Raw genomic sequence first — 27,533 nt, forward strand, 5'->3', positions numbered from 1 at the left:
CAAACAAAAGTGCTTCTCAGGACTACAGTCACCCAAAGTGATCAATTTCTATCAAGGAATTTCATTCCTAGTAGGTTAAGGCCTTTTTCATCTCAAGAATGTACTTGTTGAAAAAGTGGGGTCTAGACTGTGCTTATCCGATATTGGTGCCCTTTCGTGTTTTAAGGTAGTGCATGTAATCATTGATTGTAGGGTACTGCCTCCCAATTTCTTTCAGTGCTAAAAGAGCGATTGGATTACACGTTACGAGAAGGTTACATGGAATACAACTACTGGTCAGCGGTGACCTCTCACGTCTCGTACTGGACTTCATTTGATGTGGCTCGTTTTATACTTGAGCACTGTCTTGATGCCGCAGAGGAGAAGACGCCAGGAGACGTGGAATTTTCGTAATTCAACCTTCATTGGTTTGCAGATCATGTTCCTATTCAACTGTACGTGTAAGTACGATGTTTGGACCTATTGCTTTGTGACTTGCATTAGCTGAAGTTATTAGAAAACGGAAAAAGTTGCCTTTGAGGAATTTCCGCTTGTTCAATCGGGAAATATTGGTTACAAGGTTTGCCTCGTCAGCGTAAATAATTAATTCATCATTTTCTAATCTATCAGCCAAGGATTAGCACCACTACTGAAAGTGCATCACACAGTTTTGTATCCCAGAGATTTTTATCAAGTAATTTATGGGCCCATCGGCGCTTTTTACCACCCAATAGTTTAACAAATTTTATGGGTAATATTTCCCTGATTAGTGGAATCAAAAGGCTTAGCATTTGGAAGATAGCTTAAGTTCTAAAAGGGCCTATATTTTTCTCAACGAACTGATAACGGCGAAAGGCTTGATTCCTTCTGTGGGCAAATTCGTATAACCTTGGGACAAAATATAAACATGAACGTCACTTTAGAGCCTATTCACTCGCGTGGAACAACGGCAGTGATACTCTTTTAACCGAAAGAGTAGAAAGTTGTTTGCATCACGGCTGCTCTGACGTTATGTGCATATGCGTCATAGGAACAAAACAAAAAAGATTGAAAGCGAGAGAAGGGGCGCTGGCCAGAATCGGTAAAGTACTCAAAAATGTTTTCAGTTGCTCTCGAAAATGGAAGTCTGTTTCCACTTTTGAATGGACATTCGATGGTTAGTCTCTCCGGTGTGACGGTTAAAAGGCATCTTGAGAAAGGGTAAATGCGTAATGAGTATGCGGAATGGCATAATTATGCAGAATGAATGTGTGCAGTTTGACTTGAAGATCAGAAATTCAGTTTTTAGTGTGTGGTGTAAATTATAGCTTACCCTTCTCAAAGAAGTGATCGAGCTAGCATAATAATGGTGAATAAGTTATTAATCTGTTGCTGTGATACAGCGTACATCGCATTCCATGTGGTTATGCTATTCTGCATTTTATTTCACGTGCCAGCCTCACCCCAGTCTCTCGCGCCAAAGTTTCGGCGTTCGTCACAAGTGCACGAACAGGTAAAGAGAATCTACTGAAGCAAATTAAAAACCGCTATAAGCGACTGCTTTATAATGATGAAAGTGAGTGTTTCCTTTGTTCTAAGAAAATTAAGAACCGCTATAAGCGACTGCTTTATAATGATGAAAGTGAGTGTTTCCTTTGTTCTAAGAAAATTAAGAACCGCTATAAGCGACTGCTTTATAACGATAGAACTAAGTGTTCCCATTTTTCTAATCTGTATTCACACGAATATTGAAAATGGTTCGTCAACGGGTTATTTATTTTTTATTTATAAATTTTAAGAATAAATAAATCTTCCTTTTCTATAAACATACATTGCATGCTTTTATAAGCGAATAGCTTGGAAGTATTTTTCTGTCTAGTTTTAGCAGAATGACAAAATAAATATATTATACACGATATTCTTGTGCAATCTTCGAATGCGCCCATGCGAACTTGCCACTGTGAAGATCGCGTCTGCAGTATTGCTCGAAATGGCTTGCGCGCGTGCTCTAGTGCTCATTAGAGAGCATTTAAGATCCGTTCCAAACGGGCATTACTAAACCACGAAATAGCGAAACGAAGCTCCAAAACACCATGTATGACCCCACCATATATTGAATACTAACCGAGAATGGTTGGATTTGAGATGAAATATCATTTTAGGCCTAATTAGGCCTAAAACGTTATTGCTCCTAATTCATTGAGATTAAGATTAGGATTCAGTCCAACCTTTGTCGGTTAGTATTCAATGTATGGTGGGGTCATACATGTTGTTTTGGTGCTTCGTTTCTCTGTTTCGGTGTTTAGTCATGTCCGTTCCAAACGCCTCTCCAGTCATGTGCCGAACCTAACTGTTGAGTTTAGCACGGCAGAAAAGCGGGGTTTCAATCAATTTGGTTCGGCAGGTTAGGTTTAGGGCGGCAAACAACGTTAAGTTCAGAAGGTTCTGTCGCATTATGTGACCATGGAGCGGCAGCTGATTCATACGACGTTATCGTCATGTGCCGAACAAAACGCATAAATTAAGACAATTTATAAGCTTCCTAAGCTTAGGAGTTGTACCCTTAACTAAGCCCTTATCTGATCGTTAGTTTGCTACGACCCACAGGTACGACGTATGAATCAATCGTTGCTACGAAGTCGTTCTTAAGTCGAACTTTATTGGGTTAGGTTCGGCACATGACTGGAGCGTGCGTTTGGAGCGTGCGTTTGGAACGGGCCTTAAGAAGCTTTAGCAATGACGGCTGGTTTAATAAGCAAAAACAATGACTCTGCGCGCATGGCCCTGCACTCCCCGAAAATCCATTTTACGTTTTTCTACATTTTTTTGCCGGTCTCGGCCTGATAACTACGTGAAATGACAAGATCCAAATTTAAGGTTATGTTGGAGGACGCGAGCACCCAACCATGCATTTTCAATTCTCTCTCCAAACACGAAACAACATCTACACCAGTCTTTTTTCCTGGAAAATAAGCACAAATTTTCTAGTCCGGACAACTTTGAATAATTTCGAAATGATTAGAATAACGCAAGGTTATGTTTTCAGATTACAATGTCGAAGACGTAGTCCATTGTGCTTTTGAGCTTAAAAGCTCCCACTTGATAAGCGGCGACGACGGTAAATTAACAATTCCCCAGTTTGTAACTGTTAATTTCCAAATTCTCGATGTTGTCCGTGTAATATAGTTGAACGAAGTAGCTTTCAGTTGGTTTGTGAGAACGCCAATGAAAGGAATATCCTTAAATTTTGTCATTCCAAGTTGTTGTTTTGCACGGACGGGAGGAAATGAACCAAAAACGCGTCTCGCACGTGCACCACGGTTTTTGAATAATTCGTGGAGTTGGCGTTGTAGTTGTTGAATATATGTTACGTACAATGTCGTTTACTCCTCGCTTTTGTTTTCTGTGCGTTTTCCTTGCTGCGGGCGCTTTTCTCGTGTTACGGTTCCCAAACCATCGATAGCTAGCAAGTGCGCGAATTTCCTATCATTGTTTCACCGTTTCCAGAGCATAGCATCACCATAAAGTGTGCGGACTTGTGTGACTGTGAAGTTTTTGAAGCGTTTTTTGGAGCGCCATTTTTCTTGAGCGCTAAAAACATTGATTCTTGTCCCTCTCTGTTCCTTCGCGCTGAGTGGAACACTGTGAATCCATTGGGGAGTAGCTCTTGAATCAACAGTGTATCGTGCTTGTGACTTTTCTGGTGAAAAAAGAAAACAAAACCGGTGTGTTATTCTTGTGAGCCATGCGCAGCTCAGTTGCCAATTTCTCCTGACGGTATTCATGATTGATACTGGCAGTGAACCTAATTTCTTTTTCACTTGTGAGACTATTTCCCTCCTATAGAAAAAACCGTTTTGAGGTTAATTGCCAAGTCTTCCATAAAACAATTAAGAGTGCTAAAAACTGTTTTTTTTAAATCATTTAAGAAAGTGCTTTAAAAGCATTTTAATCGTCAACTGAAGGAACTCTGTCTTCACTTCAAACGATTTTTGTAGAAGTTTAATTAAGATGAAAGTTGATTTAAGATGAAAGGACCAGGATCTTATTTATCCTCATAGGATCATGACCACTTAATCAAACATAGCGATAGCTAGCGATCATGAAAAATGTTCTGGTTTGGAAGTAGATTTTCCTTACTTAAGATCAGAAGCCAAGTTTTTTTTTCTTAACAGAATCAAAAGATAAAAAATGCCAACATGACGTCATGTAAAAACTGAGAATAGAGAATTTTTGCGAAAGTATGTGTTTGATACTTACAGTGCACGTAACCTCAAAGTATTTTCTTTTGAAAGAGAAACGTGTACCATATATTTAATAGGAATAGGAAGGAATATATTTAATAGGAATAGGAAGGATTACGTTTTTGCAAACGTTGACCGTGTAGCACTTATATTTGAACAGACTTAACTGATTAGAGTGTAATGTGAAGTGCTAAGCTTCTACCCCATATGAACCATGTGAGCGTTAGCCCTACTAATGGAAATGGCCACACACAAGGACAGAGAAAAGCTCTTACCAGGGTGTAAATTGAACCCACTTCACATTGCACTCTAATCGGTTAAGTCTGTTCAAATATAAGTGCTACACGGCCAGCATTTGCAAAAACGTAATCCCTCCTTGTACTTGTACATGTTCATTACCGTGACTTTAACATCTTCAGTTCCCACGGTGATCTAACCCGAAGGTCGTGGGTTCAATTCCCACCCTGGTCAGAGTTTTTCTCTGTCCTTGTGTGGGCCCATTTCCATTAGCAGGGCTAACGCTCACATGGTTCATATGGGGTAGAAACTTAGCACTTCACATTACACTCTAATCAGTTAAGTTTGCTTTTAATAGGCCTAATGAGGTATGAGAGAGTAAAAAAAGTTGGCATTCATTTGTCCCACGGCCGAGCTAGTGAGAGGCATGGGTCTATCCTTCAATGACGCCAAGAACTAATTTACATTGTCAAAGTTTTTTCAAACATATAAAGGCCCACCTTCAACCGACAGGCTTTTTCACCGTCTCTTTTTGTTATGGAAATTTGCATTGCATATCGTAGCCAGCTGAGTGGATGAATTTCATATATTTTACCTTTGCTTCTCTAGATTTTACTTTTAATAGGCCTAATAAGGTACGAGAGAGTAACAAAGCTGGCATTCATTTGTCCCATGGCCGAGCTAGTGAGAGGTATGGGTCTATTCTTTCAGTGACGTCAAGAACTGACTAACGATTGTCAGCGTCTTTCTCTTGTATAACTTATGAGGCACATTAAAAAGTAGAATGTAGAGAAGCAAAGGTAAATACAGCATATGTATGATATTTAACTTTTGCTACAGTAAATATTTTGAGGTTAGGTGCACGTTAAGGTAAGCTTGCGTCACTCCAAGAACTTTTCTAGCTTACCAGTGTAGTGTAGACCTTGGCAGTTATACTACTTATGGCTATAAACCTTCCAGATGTGACGTGTTTTATTCTTACTATACTCGGAGCGCAGGACTGAAGCTCGAACAAACCTAAAAAGAGGAAATTAGGAAGAAGAAAAGATATGAATAAGAATTTGTGCGAAGCAAATCGATAAATGAGGAGCTCTTAAGTAATGTTTTGAAAGTTCTGAAAATTGCAGAAGCCATAGGCGAGTGCAATTTGAGAACTTTCAAAAGATCGCGAGTGACCATAAATCACGAAATGCACGAGCAAGTTCATACGATTTTTTATTTATTATATAATCAACAAAATAAATCCATCGCTTTGTCTCCATAGCAACTTCCGTATTGCACTCTATAACCTATTTATGCACTCGTCATTGACCAATCAGAAACGCGATATTTTGTTGGCAGGATAGCATTAGATACCCGCCATCGAACCACCTTTCTCTTTGCTGTGAAATTACAGAAAGTAAACTGATTTCTGTAAGTTTTTAGTTGAAAACAAAGGAAAGATTCAGAAGGATGACAGACTCGAACGTTAACCATTAGCTTTAAGATATAGGCAAACGAGGTTGAAATTTCAAAAGTATTTTACGGAGATACTAAACAATCACCGAAAGGCTAACCGTTTTGAAACCAGTGCTTAGACTTAGATATACTACAGATATGTGGCAAAACGTTCTGTATCTGACACCTAGAAGTTTACATTCGAAAAGGTTGAGAACATACCTTGTGTAAAAAAGGAAATGTCGCGTGAGGTTTTCAATTTTATCCTTATACTTCTCGACATGTGACATGCTATTTCTCGGTTCACAATTTATGGCGAACCTCCTTCCAAGGACAGTTTCCCCCCTCCCTTTTCCGACTCCTGACGCGGAAAAGTCCTGAGGACGAGATTGATTTATGACGTCAGAATCCCTTATTGAATGGAAAGAACTCTGAGTCACTTACACTGATTGTTTTCTTGGCAATAAGAGTCGTTTACGCCGTGCACTGTACCATTGAATAGCATCGCTAGATGGAATCTCAATTTACTCCACAAGTGCGCCAGTCTGCTGTGTGTTGGTCCTTGCTCACAGCTTCCTCTGTTGTTCATGTGTGGTGAAATCGTGTATCGTCTGTCTAGCTTGTCTTTTTGGAGTTTTGGTTTGATGCTGGAATGAGCGCTTGATAATTTTGCCGTTACCACAAACATCACCACAACAAGAAGTATCTGTCAAAATGAAACCAACAATTTGAAGAGTTCGGTGCTTGTTTGAAGTAGCAACCACCTTCTTTTTAATTCTTATCCTCCCAAGGTTTGCGGATCGTCTTCGGCGGTAACATCCTCCCAGGCTGTCGTTTTTAAGGTACTCTTATTTTACCTCGCCACAAACGCCTGCTTTTCCTTTACTACAGTTTAACCTGTGAGCCTTCCTGGCCAATCACGATCCAGTTGTCTAACGATAGTAAATTAATGAAATGCTTATGAAGAAGTCCGTTATACTCCTGAATGTTCTGCTTGTGACGTCATCTTCCAGAATTCAATAGGTAAAATTTGATTGGCTAAACTGTGGGAAAAGAATGTTGCTTTCGGGTAAGCAGGCGTTTGTGGGGAGCAAGTGAAATACGACTCCCCTAAAAAACGACTGCTTGGGAAGCTATAACTTCCACTGAGAGATCTTGGCCATTCTTATAATTGGTGTCACGTCAACGTGTCACACAATGCTGAACGCGGGACAATAATGCACAACATCACACTGAAATGCAAATTTTAATCTCGATCTTTTTAGTAATTTTGATATACCTGACGAAGAAATGATTAGCTGTGTGACAACCGTCCAGAAAGAGAAAGAAAGCGCCGTAAATCGATCTAAACTTCCTGAACGTGATGTTGGTCTCGATCTTGAATAATTCTTTTTGAGGTTGATATTGTGGCAAAAAAGAAGTGAAAGTGGTTTAGCTTGTGGCCGATATCAAAATCGAGTGTGGTTTAGCGTTGACTGTCCTCTTGTCGACAGCAATATTCGTCACGACAGAGGTCAAAATTTGCTGTAGGCTCACTCGCTCTTACATACATATTAAAAACGAAGAGCGCTTATGATTTCTCATTAAAAGACCAAGCGATATCGGAGCGCTCACATGATATAGAAACTTGAAAACAATTGTAAAGTTTGAGCCTCGTGGTTGAAAATTCTGGGCCGTAAGTTAGAAAAAAATAATGATAGGCGAGGACTTAGCAATTTGATTCTATTGCGAAGCGAGCCATCAACTGAAAAGACTTTCCAAAATCCAATATGGCTGACAAGCTCACAAGAGTAATAACCATTTTGAATTTGGGGCAAAACGGCCCAATTTTTAACTCTGTCAAGAAAAACCTATGGTACGAAAGGACCGCAATACTTGAAAGACCTTAAAACACTGGGTTCGAAAAAACGAAATTTTGTGACAACGGAAATACGACGAAGGTCTTCTTCAGAGGGAGTAGTAGCATTGCATCTATGCGAGGAATCCAAGACAGTCAGAAAATGGGGAAGAATTTTCAATGATTAATAATATGCAATGTTTTTTAAACCAACTGACGGTTACCCAAGGAAGAAAATCACCTCATCCATCTTTCGTCACGTTGAAATCTGTGATATACACCCGAGCACGTACAAAGTACATTTTTTTCTTTATCATCTCACGGTCTAGCCGAGATATCAACAGTATTTCAGACAAGCTTACATTTTCTTTATTAACTGATCTGAATACCGAAGTAATTTTTTTGTCTCGGTTCAATGGTAAACTTGTCTGTATTTTTGAAAACGTTTTTGAAAGTAAATCGTCCGGTTTTTTTAAATTTGCCTTCAAGAGATAAAGTGTGAGTTAACTCGACGTTTGAAAAACTGTGCGATTAATTTTCGTTTTGGCCAATCCAGTCGCATAGAGGCTGCAGTATCGAGCAAAGGAAAAGGCATTTACTAGTATCTAAGGCAAACTCGTCTAAACGTAATGGACATAACATAATTCATGTAAACCGTGGCCTTAGTTATTAAATTTAACTTTAAATGAGCTTATGCTTTTAGGCATGTACAAACGTCGAACCGGGTCCGATCGCTCATCTCGGATCGACGTTAAAAAAATGATAAGGCGTCGAGAAATCTCCCTAGCCCTAATCTTTAAGCTAACCTTGGTTAAATCGGCGCAAAGGTCGAATAGTTTTGGCATACAAAACCGTTTTTCGCTCGATCCGAGGTGAGCGAGTCCGGTCCGACTTTTGTACCCTTGAAACCTTCCTCATGCTTTTGGATATTCAGTTTTCCGCAAGACGCTGAGTGGAACGGAAACGTCACTAAAACGGAAAACCGAAGGCTGCTGTTTGTCTTGAAAGCATGAAAATTGACTTGAATGTTCTCACTTCATAGTCTCCTTATTTTAAGAAGCTGCTCAATGTCTGTAGCTAAAATGCAACTGAGAAACCAAACAAGCTTTTTTGATTTTTGGCAAGCTGCAATTTTCATCCCGCTGGCGTTTTCCGTTTTCCGTGAACGCGTTGCTAAATCTGTCTGGCCTTGATTGTTCAGTCGAAAGGGCGATAACGCTATCTACCGGATAAATCACTACCCAGCGGATAAACACTTGCAAAACCAATTGAGTTATCCAGTGGATAGCTCTATCCACCCCCGAACAACTTTTGCCCGATGATTATTCGTGTAACTGTCAAAAGTTCACTATCTCATATTCTAACAACATCGATATAGTTTACCGACTATTAAATTGAAAGAAAACAGCATTTATAAGAACGGTAGGTGGCGTTAGTGTTTGTTTCCTTTGTAGATTTGAAGATTTGTTTTTTAATGTTCTTGGTAATGAAATGTTTCTTCCAATTTTACAACTAACACTAAGACAAACTTCCAGACAAAAAAATTGATTTGCATCTATATTAAATAAAGAAAACTCTAGACAACCAATATAATGATTTTGTAACTGTTAAGTTAGAAAATGGGTACGTGTCCGATATTTTGGCCTTTCTCGTCAAAAAAAGATCTATCCCTCTTGGGTACTTTTTGCCTAAATTCAAAGAGCAATCGTTCATTAGAGCGATATATAATTTGATCCATTTTAAAAGTCAAATTCGAAGACTTACCATTTTCATCCCCATGTGTTTCGTCAAGATTTGTGTTCTCTCAGTAGCGTCTTATACTTTACAGAACTTTTTCCTCGTGCGAATTGAGTTGATCAGTTCGCTTCCATTGTCTTATATAGTCCTCCATTGCTTTGTTAGGGTGTAACCTAGCTTTTAGAATTTTCCTGTTGAAAATAAAGGAAAATATTTGAGATATCCCAACGCTCTCAATGCTATTATTTGCGTGTCTTTTAGGACTTCCACCGTGGGAAGAGGTCTTACATCAGCATCCCGTTTTTTTACGTCTATAAAGAACACTTAAAAATTCTTTGCTGTGCCGCAAAGTGAGAATTGCATTGTTGTTTAGCTGTGTCTGCAGAATTAAGTAATGTTTGTTCTAACACCCATGCACCTATGCATTATGCGGTCGGCAAAATTGGTTAACTTAACAGTTTATAAATGCTAATCGAAGCCAAAACGTTGTCAACAGACTAGAAAAAGCAATCGCATCGAAGATAAATAGTTTAAGTCAATATTTCAAGTTGTTTTGCTCAAAAAAGGAAAACAATTAGTATTGTTAATTGATTATGAACATTTAACAACCCTATTAGCATTTAAGTGACAAGTTTATACTGACTCGTCAATTTCCTTTAGGGACATCTTTTTTTTTTTTGCGTTACCAACCTCGAGGTCTTTCTTCCGACCATTTAACTGACGTGGACGCTCGGTTTTGTCGAATCCGATCGCATAAGACTTTAGCTGATCAGAGCATTCCTCTATATTTGGTGCGAATAGATCGGTTGTAAGCAGCAGTCTTTTACTCGTAGGTGAAAAGGTCCTTCGTCTGTTCGCCAAATGCCTAAGACAGGTCGAAGCTGTGTAAAATGGGAACAGGGAGGCCGTTTAAAACTAGAATTTTTGGGTCAGAGGTGAGTTTTAAAAATAGTGCAGTAGTTTCTGAACGCGACCGGTTTTTTCTGCTTCTTGTGATGGAGACGGCGGTACGATGAATGCAAAGTTTTGAGATAAAACTACATGAATCGATCTGGTTGATGGAGATCATTGTAAAGTTTGTTGTCATGCTTTAGCACGATTAATGCTTTTTACCATTGTAAACACCCAAATCTGACCCCGACTAATATATTGGGCTTTTGCGGCAAAGGCATGGTTTGCTTTTGATAATTAGCGGACTCAGTTAACATTTCACAATTTTGCTTGTCGGCGTTCTATCTTTTGATATACAATTGTAGCGGGCCCAATGGCAATTGAGTCGGTCTCGGCGTTGTACTAACAAAGTGGCCAAATCATTGTGCAAGTGAATGGACTGTCGGCTTTTCGAAAGACAGGCGGTTTGGGAGCACCGTAATTCAAGTGCATAGTTTGTACATTAGTTGCCAAGGTAAAATCTTACTTTTGCTTGATTTGCAAGCAATACTTTTCTAGAATTGCAGCGAAGAGGAAACAGCGCCTTCTGGAGTTCCTGGAACTGACCACAAACAAACGAGTCTTGAATTCTTTTTAATGTGAAGACGGCCGGCTTGATTCGAATTATTTAAAATGAATGGCTACTCCACTGAATAAGATGTAAGTAATATGCTCTCTCGAATTTATTAATATTAGAGGCTTTTTCCAGCGTGGGAGATCGTAAAAATAACGACACGGGCATTTTTAATTGCGGAACTGAATTCGAAGAAGAAATGAAAGTCTTATCAAAGTATCAACTGATGACGTTGATAGGCTGCGAGATGGCAATATCTCCTTCAAGTAGTTTTGGCCTTTTAATTTTACTCCGGAAATATTTAGCTGCTGTTCAATATTCTTTAGTATTGAACAACAAAACTATTACCATTGCTACATGAGTAGTACCTTCGTTCGTTGAAGCGAGTGCCTGTCTCAGATCGTGAAAAAATACCCGGTTTATATGCAATGGACTTAAATCATATGTCTTGAACTACTAGATACTGTACTTCGGTCTGAAACTCTGAATATGCACCATTGGAATTGTTGAGGGGGGGGGGGGAGTAGTTTGGTAGGACGTCGTGCTGGAAAGTTATGCTCGAAATCTTTTTTTTTTTTTTTTTTTTTTCACAACCAGCAGGAGTGCTAGATGTTTTTTTTCAACGTTTTTAGCGTGCGAGCGGGATATCGAGCGACTATTTTGGCGACGGAGCCGGTAGCCCGTACGCGCTCGATACCCCAAACAAGTGGGACAGTATCAATAACGACAAGAGCATTAGGGCAATCGCTCAATTCGTCGTTGATGCTACTTTTGCGAACTATTTGTTCACACATCTCACCAAGTTCAGTTGATCCCGATCAATCAAAATGAGGTGATAACAATAGATTGTAACCTTTAAAATAGTACAGTATTTGAGAAATTTTTGTTGTGGCTAATCAAAGTCACCTTTTATTGTGCTTGTACGATTTCCGTGCCATGTCTCCACATGAAAAAAACTTGAACATTGATAGTTTTGCTGGAGCAAATACTGATTCAATATTTTGTACTAAAGGCCTCAAACATGCTTTGAGGCAAGAGAGGGTGGGCAAGAGAGGGTGAGCGAGAAGAGTTAGGCTTCTAGTGAAAGTTTACGTATTTATGTTCCTACAATTATATACTCTTTAACTAGCAGTAATCAAAGATTAGTGAGGTGTGTTCGATTTCTGCTTTGTCATCTACGAGGCATTTGAAAGTAGTTGTGTATTATGGGGAGACGGTCACCCATCCAAGGTAGAAAACTTGACTTCCCTCACTATCACATGAGATCGAGGTTATTTGCGCCAGAACGAGATGACACGTCCTGCAAACGCTGAAATTGTATGGGAGGGTGGGCAGAGCACTGAGCGAAAAGCGTCACCAAAAACCAGCATACAGATGATTCCAGCTGGCTGTAAGCTGTGCTCCAAGGTCATACATGGACCGTATAGCGGCAGCCCGAGGCGCCATAGTATGCTTTCGGTTCGACCTTGTTTAGCTGCATCGTTGCTGTACTTGCGACGGCGATTAGCGTGACAATTATTGTTATTATTATTATTATTATTATTATTATTATTATTATTATTATTTATTTATTTATTTATTTATTTATTTATTTTTTTTTTTTATTATATCACGATTGATACCCGAGGGACATCCCGCGGAACTGACACGATTAGAAGGTCTAGAGGCAGTTGGTTAGCAGTTAGGGGTTTCTCAAGAAAAGGTCAACTCCAGTCGCGCTTTCACGCTAAGGCGAGATATATAAGCACACAAATGTAGGATGATCAGTCGGTACATTCGTACGGCTGACAAGTACAAATGGGGAGACGGTCATACGAGAAAGCAAAACGTTAAGATACCCTTTCTTTCTTAGCTTGTGAACAATACAGATAGAAGAGTGTGTAGATAGTTGCGGTGTACAGTCACCGACCGAGACGGTTTGCCAATGAATTGAATTCGTTGATGGATTAGAAGCTGGCGAACGTCGTCCAGTGGTTTGTGAGTGGGGTTTGTATGGGATATTCCGTAGTCAAATCCCGGGATTTGCATGCTGATATTCCGGGGTCAAATCCAGGATTCACATGCGGATATTCTGGGGTAAAATCCCGGGATCTGTATGCGAATATTCCAGGTTCGAAACTCGCTCTTTCCACAAAATGTCTCGAATTCAACTTCGACCGACACTCTTCGCATTTAGTTGGGTCCTTAAAAGCCGTTGCGTTGATTTGAATTGTTGTCTAAACGCAGCTTCACAAACTGCAAGCTACGACTGAAATATCACCTTGTTTTCGATTCTTCTCGTCACAGTACCCCCGTATCTTTTATTTCCAGCTCTCGACAAAGCTGTTTTTGCCAATGTTTCCTCATTCATCTAAGTACTTGTAGAATATCACGCCATACCAGTCACATTTGGTAAAGAACGGACTAGGACAAACCCCAAGACCGGAAACACCCCGTACTCTACACTTTGCGAGTAGTTTGTGGGTTGTGACTGAAGTCCCACGTTGTCCTACATACGTCTCATATTGTCCTACATTGTCTTACATTGTCCTACATAAGTCCTACAGAGTCCTACATTGTCATACGTAAGTCCCACATAGTCCTACGTAGTCTACATAAATCCAAACCCAATCTTCTAAATCATAGAGGTCATAAGATTCTAACCATTTTAAGGTGTGACTTCAGAGCAGCACTTTCTCTCAGAGTTGTTCTCGTCACTGAGTCCTTCCTCACGTTAGTTCTATGCTCTTCTTCGTCAGGTAACTGCTCAGCGTTCTTATTTCCAATGATTTGTTTGGCAGTGTTTGCTTGCATTTAATTTAGTTAAGGTAAGAAAATTATTGTGAGAGAGTTTTGTAAAAGTGATTTGGCTTAATTAATAGGATTTCACAATTTACATTAAGAGAGGTCATCTACACATTTGTAACGGAAATAAGTTTGTCGGTACGTCAAACAATCATTCCATTGAATGTATAAAATGCGAGGAACGACTTTGCATTGTGGCTTGTTGTGTTGCCAGAAAGCCGGTAATTGTTATTACATCGATCTTAATAAACAGTGTCTTAGTAGGCCCAGCTTGGGTGGCCAATACAAATATTTATCTTTATGGTCTGTTATCGTGATTTCCCCAGATATTTCGGAGAGCGATTTTGTATCACAGGATCAACATATAGCTTGACCTCTGAGGGTATTCCTTACCACAGAAATCTTTTTTGAGCCTTTTTGTAACTCTCAAATCCCGCGAAAAAAAAGTTTTCGTTGTGCCGTTTGTGGAAAGAATCTAGGTCTTTGCATCTGAAAGAGTTTTCGAGAAACCCTTGTACGGTCCACTCGTCGAGGATAAAGTGTTCAAACTAAAAAAAGTAAAAGTTATCAATACAAGCTGTTTTCAAGAACCAATTAATATATTAATCGCCTAATAGTTTTCTAGTTACAATGAGGCGCCTAATGCACCATACCAAAAAGTTTAAAATCTCATTTCACATCACAATTGTTTGAAATCACAACTTCCTCAATAACGTGGACGAAGTCTATTTTAAAACGAATCGGACTAGAAACCGAGTGGCCTATAGTGATGATCTTCTTTAATGTGGAAAGGATTTAGTAAGGCCTTTTTACCTTAACATTCTATTGAAAACTTTCAGTTGCTTTCCAAAAAGTTTTCAAACCTCTTTAAACAGTCAGTTGTTAAAACACTTAGCAGTCCATTTCTTTGGATTGCTGTCCTTCGAGGCAATTTTTTGCTGAAAGGAAGAGGTGATAGGTTACACATATTTCTTTCCGAAACGTGATGTGGTCGGTGCCATTCATGGGCAGGGATCCCAAGAATAGAGAGACAAAATAAAGCGTACACTTTACCTCTCACGTTTGACTGATCTCCTCCTTTTGTAAGACGTATGAATTAAGGTGATCGTCTATGGAAAATATTTAAACATATATTGATCTCTCGCGCCTAAATTTTCATCGCACAAGTGTTCGCTGAACAGAACGAGTTACATGAAACACTGTGAAAAGTGCATTCAAGATTGTAAACTTATTTTTAAATAGCGGAAAAGATAAACATGCCAGCCATATGTTAATCGTCAATCAAGATCTCCATTACTTTCAGAGTGACGAGAGATTTATAAGATGCGTATCACCGAATTTTTGTGCGCAATTTACCCGTCACTACTCATCAAGGCCTGAGATAGCGGAAGGATTTGAATTTCGGTAATTCCGGTGTTTGGGAGAACATGCACTCTTTTTATAAGGACGTCTAATTTAGGGTTGAGGCTGGGATTTCTTTTTTTTTTTTAACGATTTGAGCCTGAACACGTTCTTAACATATTCTTAAAGTTGTGCGGTGTACTAAGGACGCTTCCATTTGACAGACCTGACCGTACAGACCAGGCATTTGGAAGGACAAACTCTTAGAGAGCTTACTCGCAGGCTAGCTTGAAATGTTGACCTATGAAGGGTTCTTATGTGAAGAGAATCTTAATGAAAAACCTTAGCCTAATAGCTTTTACTCTCCCCTGCGAACGGCAACCGAAGAAGTAGGTCTAAGGCTCACGCACTTTCCTTTTCCATTCGTATTATATAATATGCAAAAAAACATTTCACATAAACGAGGTCCTGTTTTATTTTGCTAGTACAGTGGAACCCCCACCATTCGACCACCCCGTTATTACGACCACTTTTTTGCGGACCGAACAAAAGCCCACTCATTTTCTTATCTGAAAATCCGACCAGCCCTTTATTACGACCAACGACCACTTTTTGGAGTCCTCAGTCGTTATTTTCTTTATAACATTACCCAGTTAATACGACCGGTCAAAATGCTTGGTGGGGCTGCTGAACGAAAACAGACACAATCTGACAAACAATAACGGATTAATATTTCATTTAAATGTTTTTTAGCCAAAGGTGTTAGTGGTTAGCATGACATCCGGTAAATTGCAGTGTTCAGTACCCAGTGAAGGATGCATTTTTTTAATACAGCACTACAAAAGATCTGGTTGACTTAACTTTCCAGCATTTCGAGGCTCACAAAGTTATTTTGCCTTCTTGTTTCTGCTGCCTTCCACTGTGGCTTTTCTTTCCTGTTCTTTTCTCACAGATCGGTTATTTGAAATGTCGAATAATTTGTGATGCATATCAACGTTTCTTGGCTGTCCAGTAAACTTCTAAACGCATGGGATTTCCATCCCGTATCCTCCCCCACGATTAACGGCTTTCCCAACAACTTAAACTTGTGCTTTGGCTTCCATTACTCGGTTTCGTTTACTGTTACATTGTTCAGTTGCATTGAATTGCCGTTGTAAGGTTGTTAATTAACTGCAAAAAGGTTGATTTTTAGCGGATTAAAGGTATATACATGTACTGTAGTAGAATGTAGTCAGTTGAAAAGCATTTTGCATCATAATTTGACCCTACCCCGTTAATACGACCAAATTTCCATGGCCCGAAGGTGGTCGTATTATCGGGGTTCCATGTGCATGCATGTCTGTGCAGGACAAGAACTAACGAGCGAGGACAGATGGCGAATTTCAACTTGACGGACATTCATAAGTCCACGTGACCAGCACCCATCCTATTCTCTTCTACATGGCGGTCATCATGTGAAAGTGACACCATGATATTTACCAATCGCTCTTTAAGCCTCAGAAGGAATAACACGCAAGAAGTGTTGACAATCGTGAGATACAAACACATCATTTAAAATGACATTTTACTTAACATTTCGTATGCTTCAACACTGATACAGACAGTTAACCGTAAAGTGAAGGTGATTCCCTGGTTTTGCATTGCGCAACCCTACTGGGCATAATTTCTTGCGTCATTGACCGAATGCATAAATGGCGGCCAAAAATGTATTCTTTTGTTTATGTGCTAATGAGACTCGCTAGCCTCGCTCTCAAGCAACATTTCTGTTATATTTTGTCCATGCAAACGAGGCTAGCGCGGCTAATTAGCACATAAACAAAAGAATATTTTTTTGGCCGCCATTTATGCATTCGGTCTATTGGCGCGTGCATCAGCTCGCTCACATTGATAAAATGGCGGATTTTCATTGATAGTGTAATTTTAATTGATAGCGTATCAAATAAACGTTGATGGAAATTGAAAATAAATGCTGTTTGTTGTTGCCCATCCTTTCTTTGCATCTCAGTCAGGGGCATCCAACGAGAATATAGTTCAAAACCACTAAACATAGCATTGTTAAACGTATTTTAGTATTTAAACGGTAGATATAGGCATATTTTTATCCCCTAAAAAATTTTCATCTGTTCGGATTTCCTAACTGAAAGTCTAGTGACCCGAAATTATAGGGATCAAAACTTGCCTTTTAAAAAATTGCAGCCAGAAAAAAGGCTCTAGGTTAGCTTTTTAGGGTACAAATCCATTAAAAATGGGCAATTATACAATTTTTTATATGTTCGAAAATCCTAGGACAGGCAGTCAGGCAAGAAATTTTACAACAAATGTTTCGAAAATTCTAGATCTCAAATCGTCTTCCGAACAGATATTTTCCGAAAATTGACGTTGGGTACCGAATTTCATGTAGCATAATATGAAGACATCACAATGTGCAGCACATATTAGGGACCTTAAGATTCTAAGACGAGAACGAGTACGAGTTTTGACTGCCCTTTTTAGCGAAAGTGCTTAGCAAATTTATAACCCCTACGATTAATCTGACTCTTTATTACCAGTATAGGTTGCTCAGTTATTCTTCTTGCTGGTAACTGAGCCTTTTTGCTGATGAAAAAATGCCAGAACTGCTACCGTGTTGTTGACTTGTTTTAACACGACGACATTTTTGCAAAACCTCGTACTAAAATGATGACGATATCACGTTTTTTGCGCCAAAATGACGCTGCTTTGCGCACGCTCACTGTTGTTCTATGAAAAAATCTCGTATTCGTAGTCGTTCTCGTCCTAGAATCTAAAGCTCTCTAATAATTGGAAAACGCTTCAACTGCCATCCATCATTCTCTTAGGCGGGGGCAGGTGTACTGAAAACTATTGCTAGTTTATTTCATATTTTTGCTGAGAACTATGTCTTCATGGAGTAGTAAAAAAATAAGCAAAAATCTGTCGCCAGGTTTTTTTTAGCAATTTCATAAAATTGTACGGAAGGAGCCATTACGAATCGAACAGCTTACATTCAAGTTATATCTATTTTGAATTTTCAAGTACTTACAAAGGCATTAAAATAGATTTTTCAGGTACGTGCGTGAATTCACCATAGATTGCCACCAGGTTCTGTGTTATGTCATGGATTATATTGATAAAATCGAGCCAAATTTGTTCAACATTAGGGATGCACGGCAATTGTAAACTGGCTTTAACAGCCGTTTTCGTCAGCGTCGTACCATGGAAGCAAACACGGTGCCCCCCCCCCCCCCCCCCCCTTTTTTTGTTATATTTTTATCATCTCCTTGACATGTTACAACAGTGTGCGAAGTTTTATCGGAAATCTTTGACAAGTCATACGTGCATGCGTCCTGAGCGCAAATGACGATCGCGCACTCGTGATCGTCTCTCGGACAATTTCAGTATTTATAAACTTAGTATTTTGTGACGTCATCATCTCTTTATGCTAACCTTTATATTTTTAGCCACATTGTACAAGTCTCGCATATTAATACTTTCGATTGGCATTGTTTACATAAATGCATCGTTTTCTATGGCATCTCAGCTCGTCTAGTGATTCCAACCTCCAAAGTTCTCCCAACGAACTCACTTCACAATCAACGATTACCCCCAGTGTATAAGAACCTGAAGTATGTTGGTTCGTGACCCGTGGATTACATTTCATTTCCTGGTCGCGTTCTTTTCGCTTCCTTTTTAAAAACTATCGGCTTCTCGTATGTGATAACAACAGATTAAAAAAATACTTGACCGCAGATTAGTAAAACTATACTCAGTAGAATGCCTGCCTTATGCGCCGATCAACTCGAAACTTCAAACTTCAAATTCCCGCCCCCTCGGGCAAAATGGTGTTCAAATGCCCTACGCTATCGTCGGATTTGTCTGTCATACCCTACCAAAGAACAAGATCGGCTCCTGTCGTCCTAATAAAGCTTGTGTATAAACATGCTAACACATGTTTCGTGACCCTTTGCATGATGATGCCGTTTTTACCAGACTTGAGTTACTACAAAAACAGAACTTTAACATTGAACCTATTAAAAGTAACTTGAAAATTGAATTAATTAGTCGGACAATGTCAATAAGCAAGTATAAGCTCCGAAACACGGCAAAGGTTGTTTAACGAGGGAACTGTATACTTATCAACAACAGAGCCTAAAGCGCTTACGACTGCATGTATTTTAATTTTTTTTAGTGTCGGTTGATTACCTCTAACAGTAACGTACAGTTTTCAGGGCCCGGTTGTTCGAAAGCTGATTAACTTAATCCAGGATTAGCGTAAAAATTCGTTTCATGTTTTCAACTTTTTGGTGAAAGTTTCTTTTGCTTGTTTTTGTTTTTTAAGATTAACTTCTCCTACTACAAAGTTTTCTCGAATATCAGTGTTGAACAACATTTGGAAGTCGAGAAGTATACTCCTTGGTTAATTTTTAATCTCGGATTAGTGTTAATCGGCTTTTGAACAACCGGGCCCAGAGCTTTACTAATGAACTGGTGGGAAATGACATGACAAAGAGGAATTACGCAACCAAAACTCATTTGAAGACGCCTTTTGAAGATCTTTTTTGTAAGCCAATCGCTAACAAATGCTATATCTCTTCCTTCAAACTGTTAGCGACTTCGGCGCCCAAAAACAAAATCCTGACATTTTCGGTTCAATTTTCCCCACACCACGCAGGCAAAGGTCAAATTCCCCTCTACCCGGGCACAGAAGATGGTTAAATGCCCGGGCTTTTCCCGGATTAGGGGGGAAAAGGAAGTTGAAGTTTCGATTTGATCGGCGCATTAGTCTTTTCAACGGAATGTATTACTAATTCATGAGGTTTTGGACAACAGCGCCGAGAAATGCAGTATTTATTTCCTTTTCGAAAAGAGAACAAAACATTGTATCTGCTATCATAACACCGTCGTAATATTGAACTGACTGAATCTGTAAATACGCGGTTTCTTGAAATAGCCAGGGAAGAATTGATTACCTTTTTGTAATGAATTTTTAATTTGTCCGTGTCGATTCTTTGGCACTTCAGAAGTTAGAAAAAGCGAAAAACTTTGGGACCCAAGTTTCTGAATGTCCGTGTGGTCGGATATCGAGACAAGAAAACCCAGTAAACCATTGCTTACGGCAGTTACTGCAAGTAGACATCCAGTTGGCTAATTACGGAAGCATAAAGGGAGTTGAATTCGATCACCGGCGACAAAGCTATTTGGTGGTCAGAACGAGCGAGATTCGAACCCGGAACATCCGCATAGAAAGTACAGCGCCCTGATCGCTGGGCAAGTTGCTTTAATTTGAAGGATGATGGCAGAGACTCTTTAAGGCAAAGATAATAGCGGCTGAGTTATCTGTTGTTTATAAATTGTATAAATGTCTGGCATTTTGTGTAACTGATCCTTCGCGCTTCCTCTCAACGTGTGAAGAAGTTTATGAACTGTTTCCTAGTTAACGCCTACCATGATAATGCATTTCTCGCCGGCTTTGCGGAAGAGTTTTCATATAGCAGACATTATAAAAAGATGGTGACCTTATTCGCTTAGAACGGATTTTATGGTATACATGAATTCGTGGTTTCGCTCTCGCCTAAATTTAGTTGAATAATTGCCAATTGTAAAAAAAAAGTATTACACAACCTGAGCACATTTAACCTCATATCGAGATCGTTCTTGAAATGCATGCAAATTTTGCTTAGTTGCACGTAGTCTGTTGAACATGCTGCAAATTTTACATAGCCAACTGCATCGAACAATGCGCCATCTCGCATTCTCCACAGTCCAATGGCCCCTTTATCGATATGTAGCTGAAGGAAATATTCTGTTCTTATTAACGATATGTAAATGTTATCGTAAAATACACTGCACTGGATGAACGGAGAGCTCCTCAGTGTTCGTGGGACAGTTGTTTATCCGTCAATGAGCTTTTGTTTAATCACTTAGCCGCGATGTAACAGTCCACGCACATCAATCCTTTTAAACTCCAGAGAATGTACTTCACGAAAACTCAAGACAATTAAAAAGTATTCTTCGCAACTAACCTGATATGCTGGCATGCCTTCCCAGGAATCGCTCCGCCGCACAAGTTGTCGTACAGTGCACAATTTAAGAAGGAAATCTGGAGAAACTAAATCAGGCTGCACAAGGAGACTTCAACTGTCAAGTGCATAAAAAATGACCTTAATTCTTAGCGGTTGTCCCCTTTCGGGGCTGAAGTGTTGAAAATGTGCGGATCGTGTGGTACAAGTAATGAGTCATTTGGAGCTGCCGTTGGTCTGTCTGAGAAAATGAGTTTGCGACACGTCGACTTTAATTTGCTAATTCGCTGGCCTTAGGAAACAGATTTTCGAGTTGGAACATTTTGATCAGGCATCCTTGATGACTAGATCACTTGCGGAACAAGTTCATAAAACGTAGCTGGATATGTCAGGAACCTGCTGTTGTTGGGGATCTTCTCTCACATGAGCTTACAAAGCCATTGTTAAGGGCTTCAGTCTTTCCAGCAGGGATTTAATTTTCCCAGTCTAGACAGCCGATTTCTAGATTTCTTTCAGAGTCAAAATATTCTGTTCGCTGGGTAGGCGATGCATTCCAACACACTAGATCGTATCCGACTAAACGGCAGTTCGCTTTCTCAGTCTATATGGAAATGTTGCACTTCGGACGAATTAAAACACATGGCACACGAGTAAGAGCTGAGTCTCAAGAGAGCCACTTGAAACTTCCATGGCGTCGTTGAAACCTTTAAATCCGTTTGTGGGTAAGGAATTTAAGGACCTATGGGCAGACAGACTTGGTGCTGCTCCGGTAAAGTTTCGAAGACTTTGTCCATATAAATGGTAATGGAAATGAATTTATATAGCGCATTTTCTATTAACAGATTCAAATGGGCTTTACAAGCAAGGGATCTATGGGTCAGATCGGACATCAGCATATATAGGCGCCGCTGGCAGCCGCTATCAGTCCATTAGCGATCTCACCCGGCACACGAGTGAGTGAAATGAGGCCTGACCATTTGTGTCGATTTTCATCAATTTCCACGAGTTAAGTAATTCAGCCTGGGCTTCTCTGCTAATTAAATTAACTTCAAGTTATGTCGCTCGCGACACAAACAAGTTTAAAGTTATCACGTGGAAGTTTTCTCAGCGTTGCAGGGAAACTTTGAAAATTCGAGAAATTCGAGCAGTTTGATTTTTGAGAGGGGTACGTAAATTGTTGTGGACTTTCAAGAATCTTGGTTTGATTTAAAGGTCCACAATCACTTTGTTTAAGTCTCAATATTTGTAGCCAGGTCTTACCCTAGGAATTCACTCACAACTGAGGGTGACTGCAAAACAAATTATTGTAAATCTAATCAAAGGTTGTTTTTTTTTTTTTTTTTTTTTTTTTTTGGAAAAGAGAAAATCGGATTATCGGGGGAAAACCTCGCAAAATGAGTAGACAACCAACTGACTCACTCCACATACACCAATCGGGAATCAATGCCAGGACACATAGATGGAATGATGAAGACGAGTACTTTCAGCAACGCTCCAATCCTGATCACCCCTTGTGATACCTCTCATTCATAGACCACTTTCAGAAATGGCGATCACCTTTACATTCGTTAACAGAAATCCTGACATTGAAGCAGCGCTGGAGTTTTATGAGAACGACCTTCCTTCTCCTCATGTGGTTGAGCTCCTGCGATGGAAGAGAAAGTGGTGCAGCACTGAGGATGCCGACCTTCCCACCAGTGCAGTTCAGACACTCGCAGCATGCGATCGAGAGTTCTTTCCTAATATCCACACCTTGATCCGCATTTTGTGCACGTTGCCGATAACGTCAGCTGAATGTGAACGCTCATTCTGTATACTAAGAAGGTTAAAAACATACCTGAGGTCGACCATGTTAAGCGAGCGAGAGTCTGGGCTGGCGTTGATGAACATCAATTACCACCGAGACATAAATACCGAGGAAGTGATAAACACGTTCGCTCAACGGCAACCAAGGCGTCTTCTGTTTACGTAGCGTAAACGCCAGAGTCTTATATGTACGTAATGTAAAGATTTTAGACCAACTGTTTTCGCTGGAACCAATTTGGAACCCCCCCCCCCCCCCCCACCTCCTAGAAATCCTGGCTACGCCCCTGAATAGGCTTATTAGCTTTTTTGATCATGATGAAAGGGGTCCAAGTATTGAACGGAGAAGACATTTGTTGAACTATAAAGGCTTGATTTATGGTCGCAAAGATAACTATCCTTGATTTTCTCATTTATTATCGTTTGCAACTGAAGCGTTTATTTTATTTGTACCTGATGACAAGATATCGTCTCGTGAAATATCCTTTAGTATTTACCATGCTGTGTCGCCATTTGGTGATCCCAGAAGGGATTGGTGTCGTGATATAAATCAAACATGCCATCTTTTTCCAACAGTACTTGTACCTTAATCCAGTTCATCATTGGTCGATGAATTTATAAAAGAGCCCATTTTTTGACTTTAGTTGACTCGTAATCTATGTTGTCATTTTGTTACAGAGAATGTTTTGCGTACTTAAAATGGCATTGAGGTGCGAAGCTTGTTTTCAAGCCGACACTAAGTTTTATGTGAATTGAATCAATTCACTCTTCTGCAAGTTAGTAACGGCACGAGTTCGAACCACGGTTTTCTAATAGTTCCATGTTTATGCACATTTAAAGCAGTATGAAGCGTTTTGCACTGTTTTTCAGCCAGCTTGACGGCGTATATTTTTAGTAGCAGCGGTGAAATTTCACCTTGTAACATGAACTGAGAGGTCGTTCTTTTCGAAGAGGAATGGGGTCACCCATGTTACGTTACCAATACACATCAATTGATTACATTTGCATACACATAGCTTTTATTAACCACGAGAAGATTTAGGAGAAGACGATCAGTTACGTGAACTTCGTTTTGGTTATTTTTAAAGAAACAGAAGTGCCGGTCCTGAGGCGTGGAAAATAAGGCCCCGATACTCGCCATTGCGCTTCCGTGAGATCATATGACGTCATAAAAATGCGGACGCTCAAGGAAACCGACTTCCGTCGTAAACTTTGAAAAACTATCAATTGTTCCGGTGGGCATGTGGGTATTTCTTTGTTCCTAGGGCTCAATTTTTCAGGCTTCTTAAAAATGAACTGTTAAATTGACAGTGAATAAGTTTCATCTATTATTCGCCCTACCTTTGCCTTTCATTTCATTTCAAATGTTACAATAGCGGCTTTTTCCACACTCGAATTAATATTTTAAAAAGATTTAACAAATAGCCTGGTTTAACAACTCGGTTGTTACATGACTAATAAGTGTGGGCGAAAAGTAAACAATATGTAACTCTCTATCGACCCACATTAGCTGCTGGCTGCTAGAATTGTGTTGTTGTTAGCTTTACTTACCACCTTGTCCCGTCCCTGTGCTGGCGTTCTGCTGTGTGATATGGCAAAGACTCCACTAAATCTGAATTTATCTAACGAAATTTCTTCCTTCGATGTATAATTTGCGTCCACCACCTTCGAAGGCTCAGAGATCAAACTGTTTTCCTCAAGAGAAAGTTAAAATCTCTGGCTTCAGTTTCTGCACTTTCTGACTCGAGCCTCCTTGCCTGCGAAACATGGACTAAAAACTCGGCAAATGATAAACACATTTTGTTTGGCATGGCGACTAGTGAAGCGAACTATGACCGTCACCAGGTCGGCGAAGTGATCTTTTTAGGGGTTTTTTATTGTCGAATGTTGCAGTGGTGTGGAACTAAGATTGCAGCTACTTTTTTCTTTTCACGGTATCAATTTTAATTTACTGATTGCTTATTGACGTCGGATCGTGCGACACACTGGATAAGCTACAACAGCATTAACACTGTTTTTGGCAAGTCTGTATCAATACACAAGCTTATTCCTTACAATTTGTAAACTCTATCGCAGAGACGTGATTGTAATCATTCAGTAGTTTCGGTAAAAATGTTGCCATAGTGTCTTTTGTCTTTTCTCTTGGCGGAACACGAATAATTGACGTTTCGTGGGGTGATAAATCATTCAAACGGAAGCTCCCTTCAATTTTGCACCGTCCCGGTAATTGTAGAGAACGTGCCTCGAATTCCTGAGTTTCGTCGAGCGTAATCGTTCGTGACTAATTAATAAAGCAATGGCCCGTCATGCTGTTTTTAAACCTCCATTTGTATTTCGATATAGACCTCTTCCATAATGGAGACCAAATAAAATGTTCTTTTGTTTTAATGTTAATAAGCCTTTCTAGCCTTGCTACAACCAACAAATTTCAAAATAATCTGTTTCAAAATGAGGCCAGTAGATCTAATTGACATAAATACAAAGCATTTATGAAAGTGGACTATGGAATTGAAAAATGGTCTTCACACGTGTGAATTACAATCAGGTTTACGAGATTATAGAGGTTGGCCTCGTTTTCCTCCCGGGGAAGAGAAACTAGGGGACTTAAGCGAAGGAGGGTAGGGAGTTTGAGGAAGAAGGAAGCAGTTGCCCAGTCCAAAGGCCACTGTCGCAACATTTTGGCCAGCTGGTAATGTTGGCCAGTGTCGGGCCACATTGCTGTTATGTCCAATATATTGGCTGCTATTGGTCGTGATATCAGGAATAGCGACACAGAAGCTTTTGTAGGCCCAGTTTTCTCGTGAATTGGCGTTGATGTGTTTCAGAAAAATTCCGAAAAAAATATTTTGTGCAAATCCCTTTTGCTAGTATCTCCACGTATCTTTTGTATTTTCGTTAATATGTTGCTCTTTTTTTCCAAGACAAACACAAACAGCTGTAACTGGCTGGGCCTTTGCTACAAACATTGAGCCAAGCACGTCGTCCTCCATTTTAAAAATTGTGTTAACCTTTTGACTTCCAGGGTTGATCAATATGTAAATTCAAGTCTCAATTTCAATACACTGTCTGGTAGACAAGTATTGAGAATGAAGATGATGATCCGCTTAAGGGTTGGTATAATCCAGACATAACACTAAACTCTCAGGCAAGGAAGAAATCTATGGAAGTAGTTAAGAGAATGAACTTTTAGATCATGGGAATCAAAAGAGTTTAACCAAGTTGAGCTCTTTATTGATGCATATTTCCTAGCCGCGAAGGCAAGGTAAAATCCATCACTTTCAACAATACTATTAAAGGTCAGGGGCACCCAGCGAGAATATAGTTCAAAACCACTTAAACATAGCATCGTTTAAAAAAATTCGAAAATTCTAGGAGACCTTTTTGAGGTAAAAATCTGTTAAAAATGGGAAATTATACCATTTTTTAGATGTTCGAAAATCCTAGGACAGGCAGGCAAGCAATAAATTTTACAACAAATGTTCCGAAATTCTAGATTTCAAATCGTCTTCCGAACAGATATTTTCCGAAAATTGACGTTGGGTGCCCTTGTAAGGTGGGTAATTGTTTGAACAACTGCCCGCGGCAATATTTAAGCCAAAAATGTTCACACATTTTTCACACAATGTTCACAATGTTCACACAATGTTCAAAGAAAAATACGTACAAAGCTCGTCCGGTTGGTGGCAATCATCTGGGAGGAGCTACCCACCTACTTCAGTTCCAACAAAACTGAGTCAAACAATAGTTACTACTTAAATAAAATGGTTGTCCTCAGTAACAGCGTGTATACTTTTCGCTTACGCATCCTGTTTCGCTTTGGCGCTTTTGGACACCTTTGCTATCCTGTTGCTAGCTAGTTTTCTCTCTTAATATCTACAAGTGATATCTTAGTTTCTTAGGGCCGATTCTTGTCGCATGCGACAAGCTTACGACAGGCTTACAACTCGTTAACAATTGTCGTGTACGCCAGAGAAAATGTAGCATTTTAAAACATGTTTTAAAGCGCTGCGACAATCGAAAGTCATGTCGTAGGCCTGTCGTAAGCTTGTCGCATGCGCCAAGAACAAGGTAACACAAGCAAATTTTTAAAGGGAGCAAGGGCCCCCCCCCCCCCCCTTCCTTCCTGGGAGGGACTCCTCTATGCTTCATGCTTTGACGCTTCTCTCTCTACCCCCTTTCCTACTTGATGTATATCTGTATTGTTGCGTTTTACAATACAATACAATACAATACAATACATACTTAATTGACCGCTCCCCATAGGGGCTTTTCAGGGCCAATGAAACAATCAACGAAACAACAGAACACAACAACAACTGTTAAGAATCCCAACTGGCCGGAGGCAAACCAGTTAGTTGGCTATTTACAAGTGCAGCTGGGAAGTTGTACCAGGAATAAATTCAGCGAGTGATCAGAGCGGGTCTTGAACCCGGGATCTACGAATCTCAAGGCAAGCGCCCTAACCACTGGGCCACACTGCCTCCGTTTTGTTTGTGAGTCAACCTAGATAAACAGCATAAATTATTGTTGTTGTTGTTGTTGCCGCGATTGAATGGAAGCGTCCGCTTAACATTTTGATAAACTGAACATGCTTCATTGTATTGCAACTGTGAACGGAGCTTTCGGAAAAGAAG

At 39.8% G+C, this 27,533-nt stretch overlaps 2 protein-coding genes across 7 annotated transcripts in view; one reads left to right on the forward strand and one right to left on the reverse strand.

Annotated features, from left to right (window-relative positions):
- LOC137984665 (phospholipase DDHD1-like) overlaps positions 1–1,874 on the forward strand; it is a 20,804-nt gene extending 18,930 nt beyond the window's left edge. For both annotated transcript variants that reach the window (XM_068831896.1, XM_068831897.1), the window contains exon 12: positions 218–1,874. In XM_068831896.1, coding sequence (XP_068687997.1) covers positions 218–393 — 176 coding nt within the window. In that variant the 3' untranslated portion in view covers positions 394–1,874. The remainder of the gene's footprint in view (positions 1–217) is intronic.
- A 1,337-nt stretch (positions 1,875–3,211) lies between these two features.
- LOC137984666 (fibroblast growth factor 22-like) lies at positions 3,212–24,673 on the reverse strand. Of its 5 annotated transcripts, XM_068831899.1 has the most exons (6): positions 14,792–14,915; positions 13,598–14,286; positions 9,478–9,641; positions 6,321–6,582; positions 5,347–5,456; positions 3,212–3,658 (listed from the first exon to the last, which is right to left on the reverse strand). In XM_068831899.1, the coding sequence occupies exons 3-6, from the start codon at positions 9,490–9,492 to the stop codon at positions 3,422–3,424; spliced, it is 624 nt and encodes a 207-aa protein (XP_068688000.1). In that variant the 5' UTR covers positions 9,493–9,641; positions 13,598–14,286; positions 14,792–14,915; the 3' UTR covers positions 3,212–3,421. The 5 variants fall into 5 exon arrangements, with proteins under 5 accessions (XP_068688000.1, XP_068688003.1, XP_068688001.1 ...); XM_068831902.1 differs by lacking the exons at positions 13,598–14,286; positions 14,792–14,915 and adding an exon at positions 24,451–24,673; XM_068831900.1 differs by lacking the exon at positions 13,598–14,286 and having other exon boundaries at positions 14,792–14,937.
- Positions 24,674–27,533: the final 2,860 nt, after the last annotated feature.

The sequence above is a fragment of the Montipora foliosa genome, chromosome 14, assembly GCF_036669935.1.
Source record: "Montipora foliosa isolate CH-2021 chromosome 14, ASM3666993v2, whole genome shotgun sequence".
Taxonomy (NCBI): Eukaryota; Metazoa; Cnidaria; class Anthozoa; order Scleractinia; family Acroporidae; genus Montipora; species Montipora foliosa.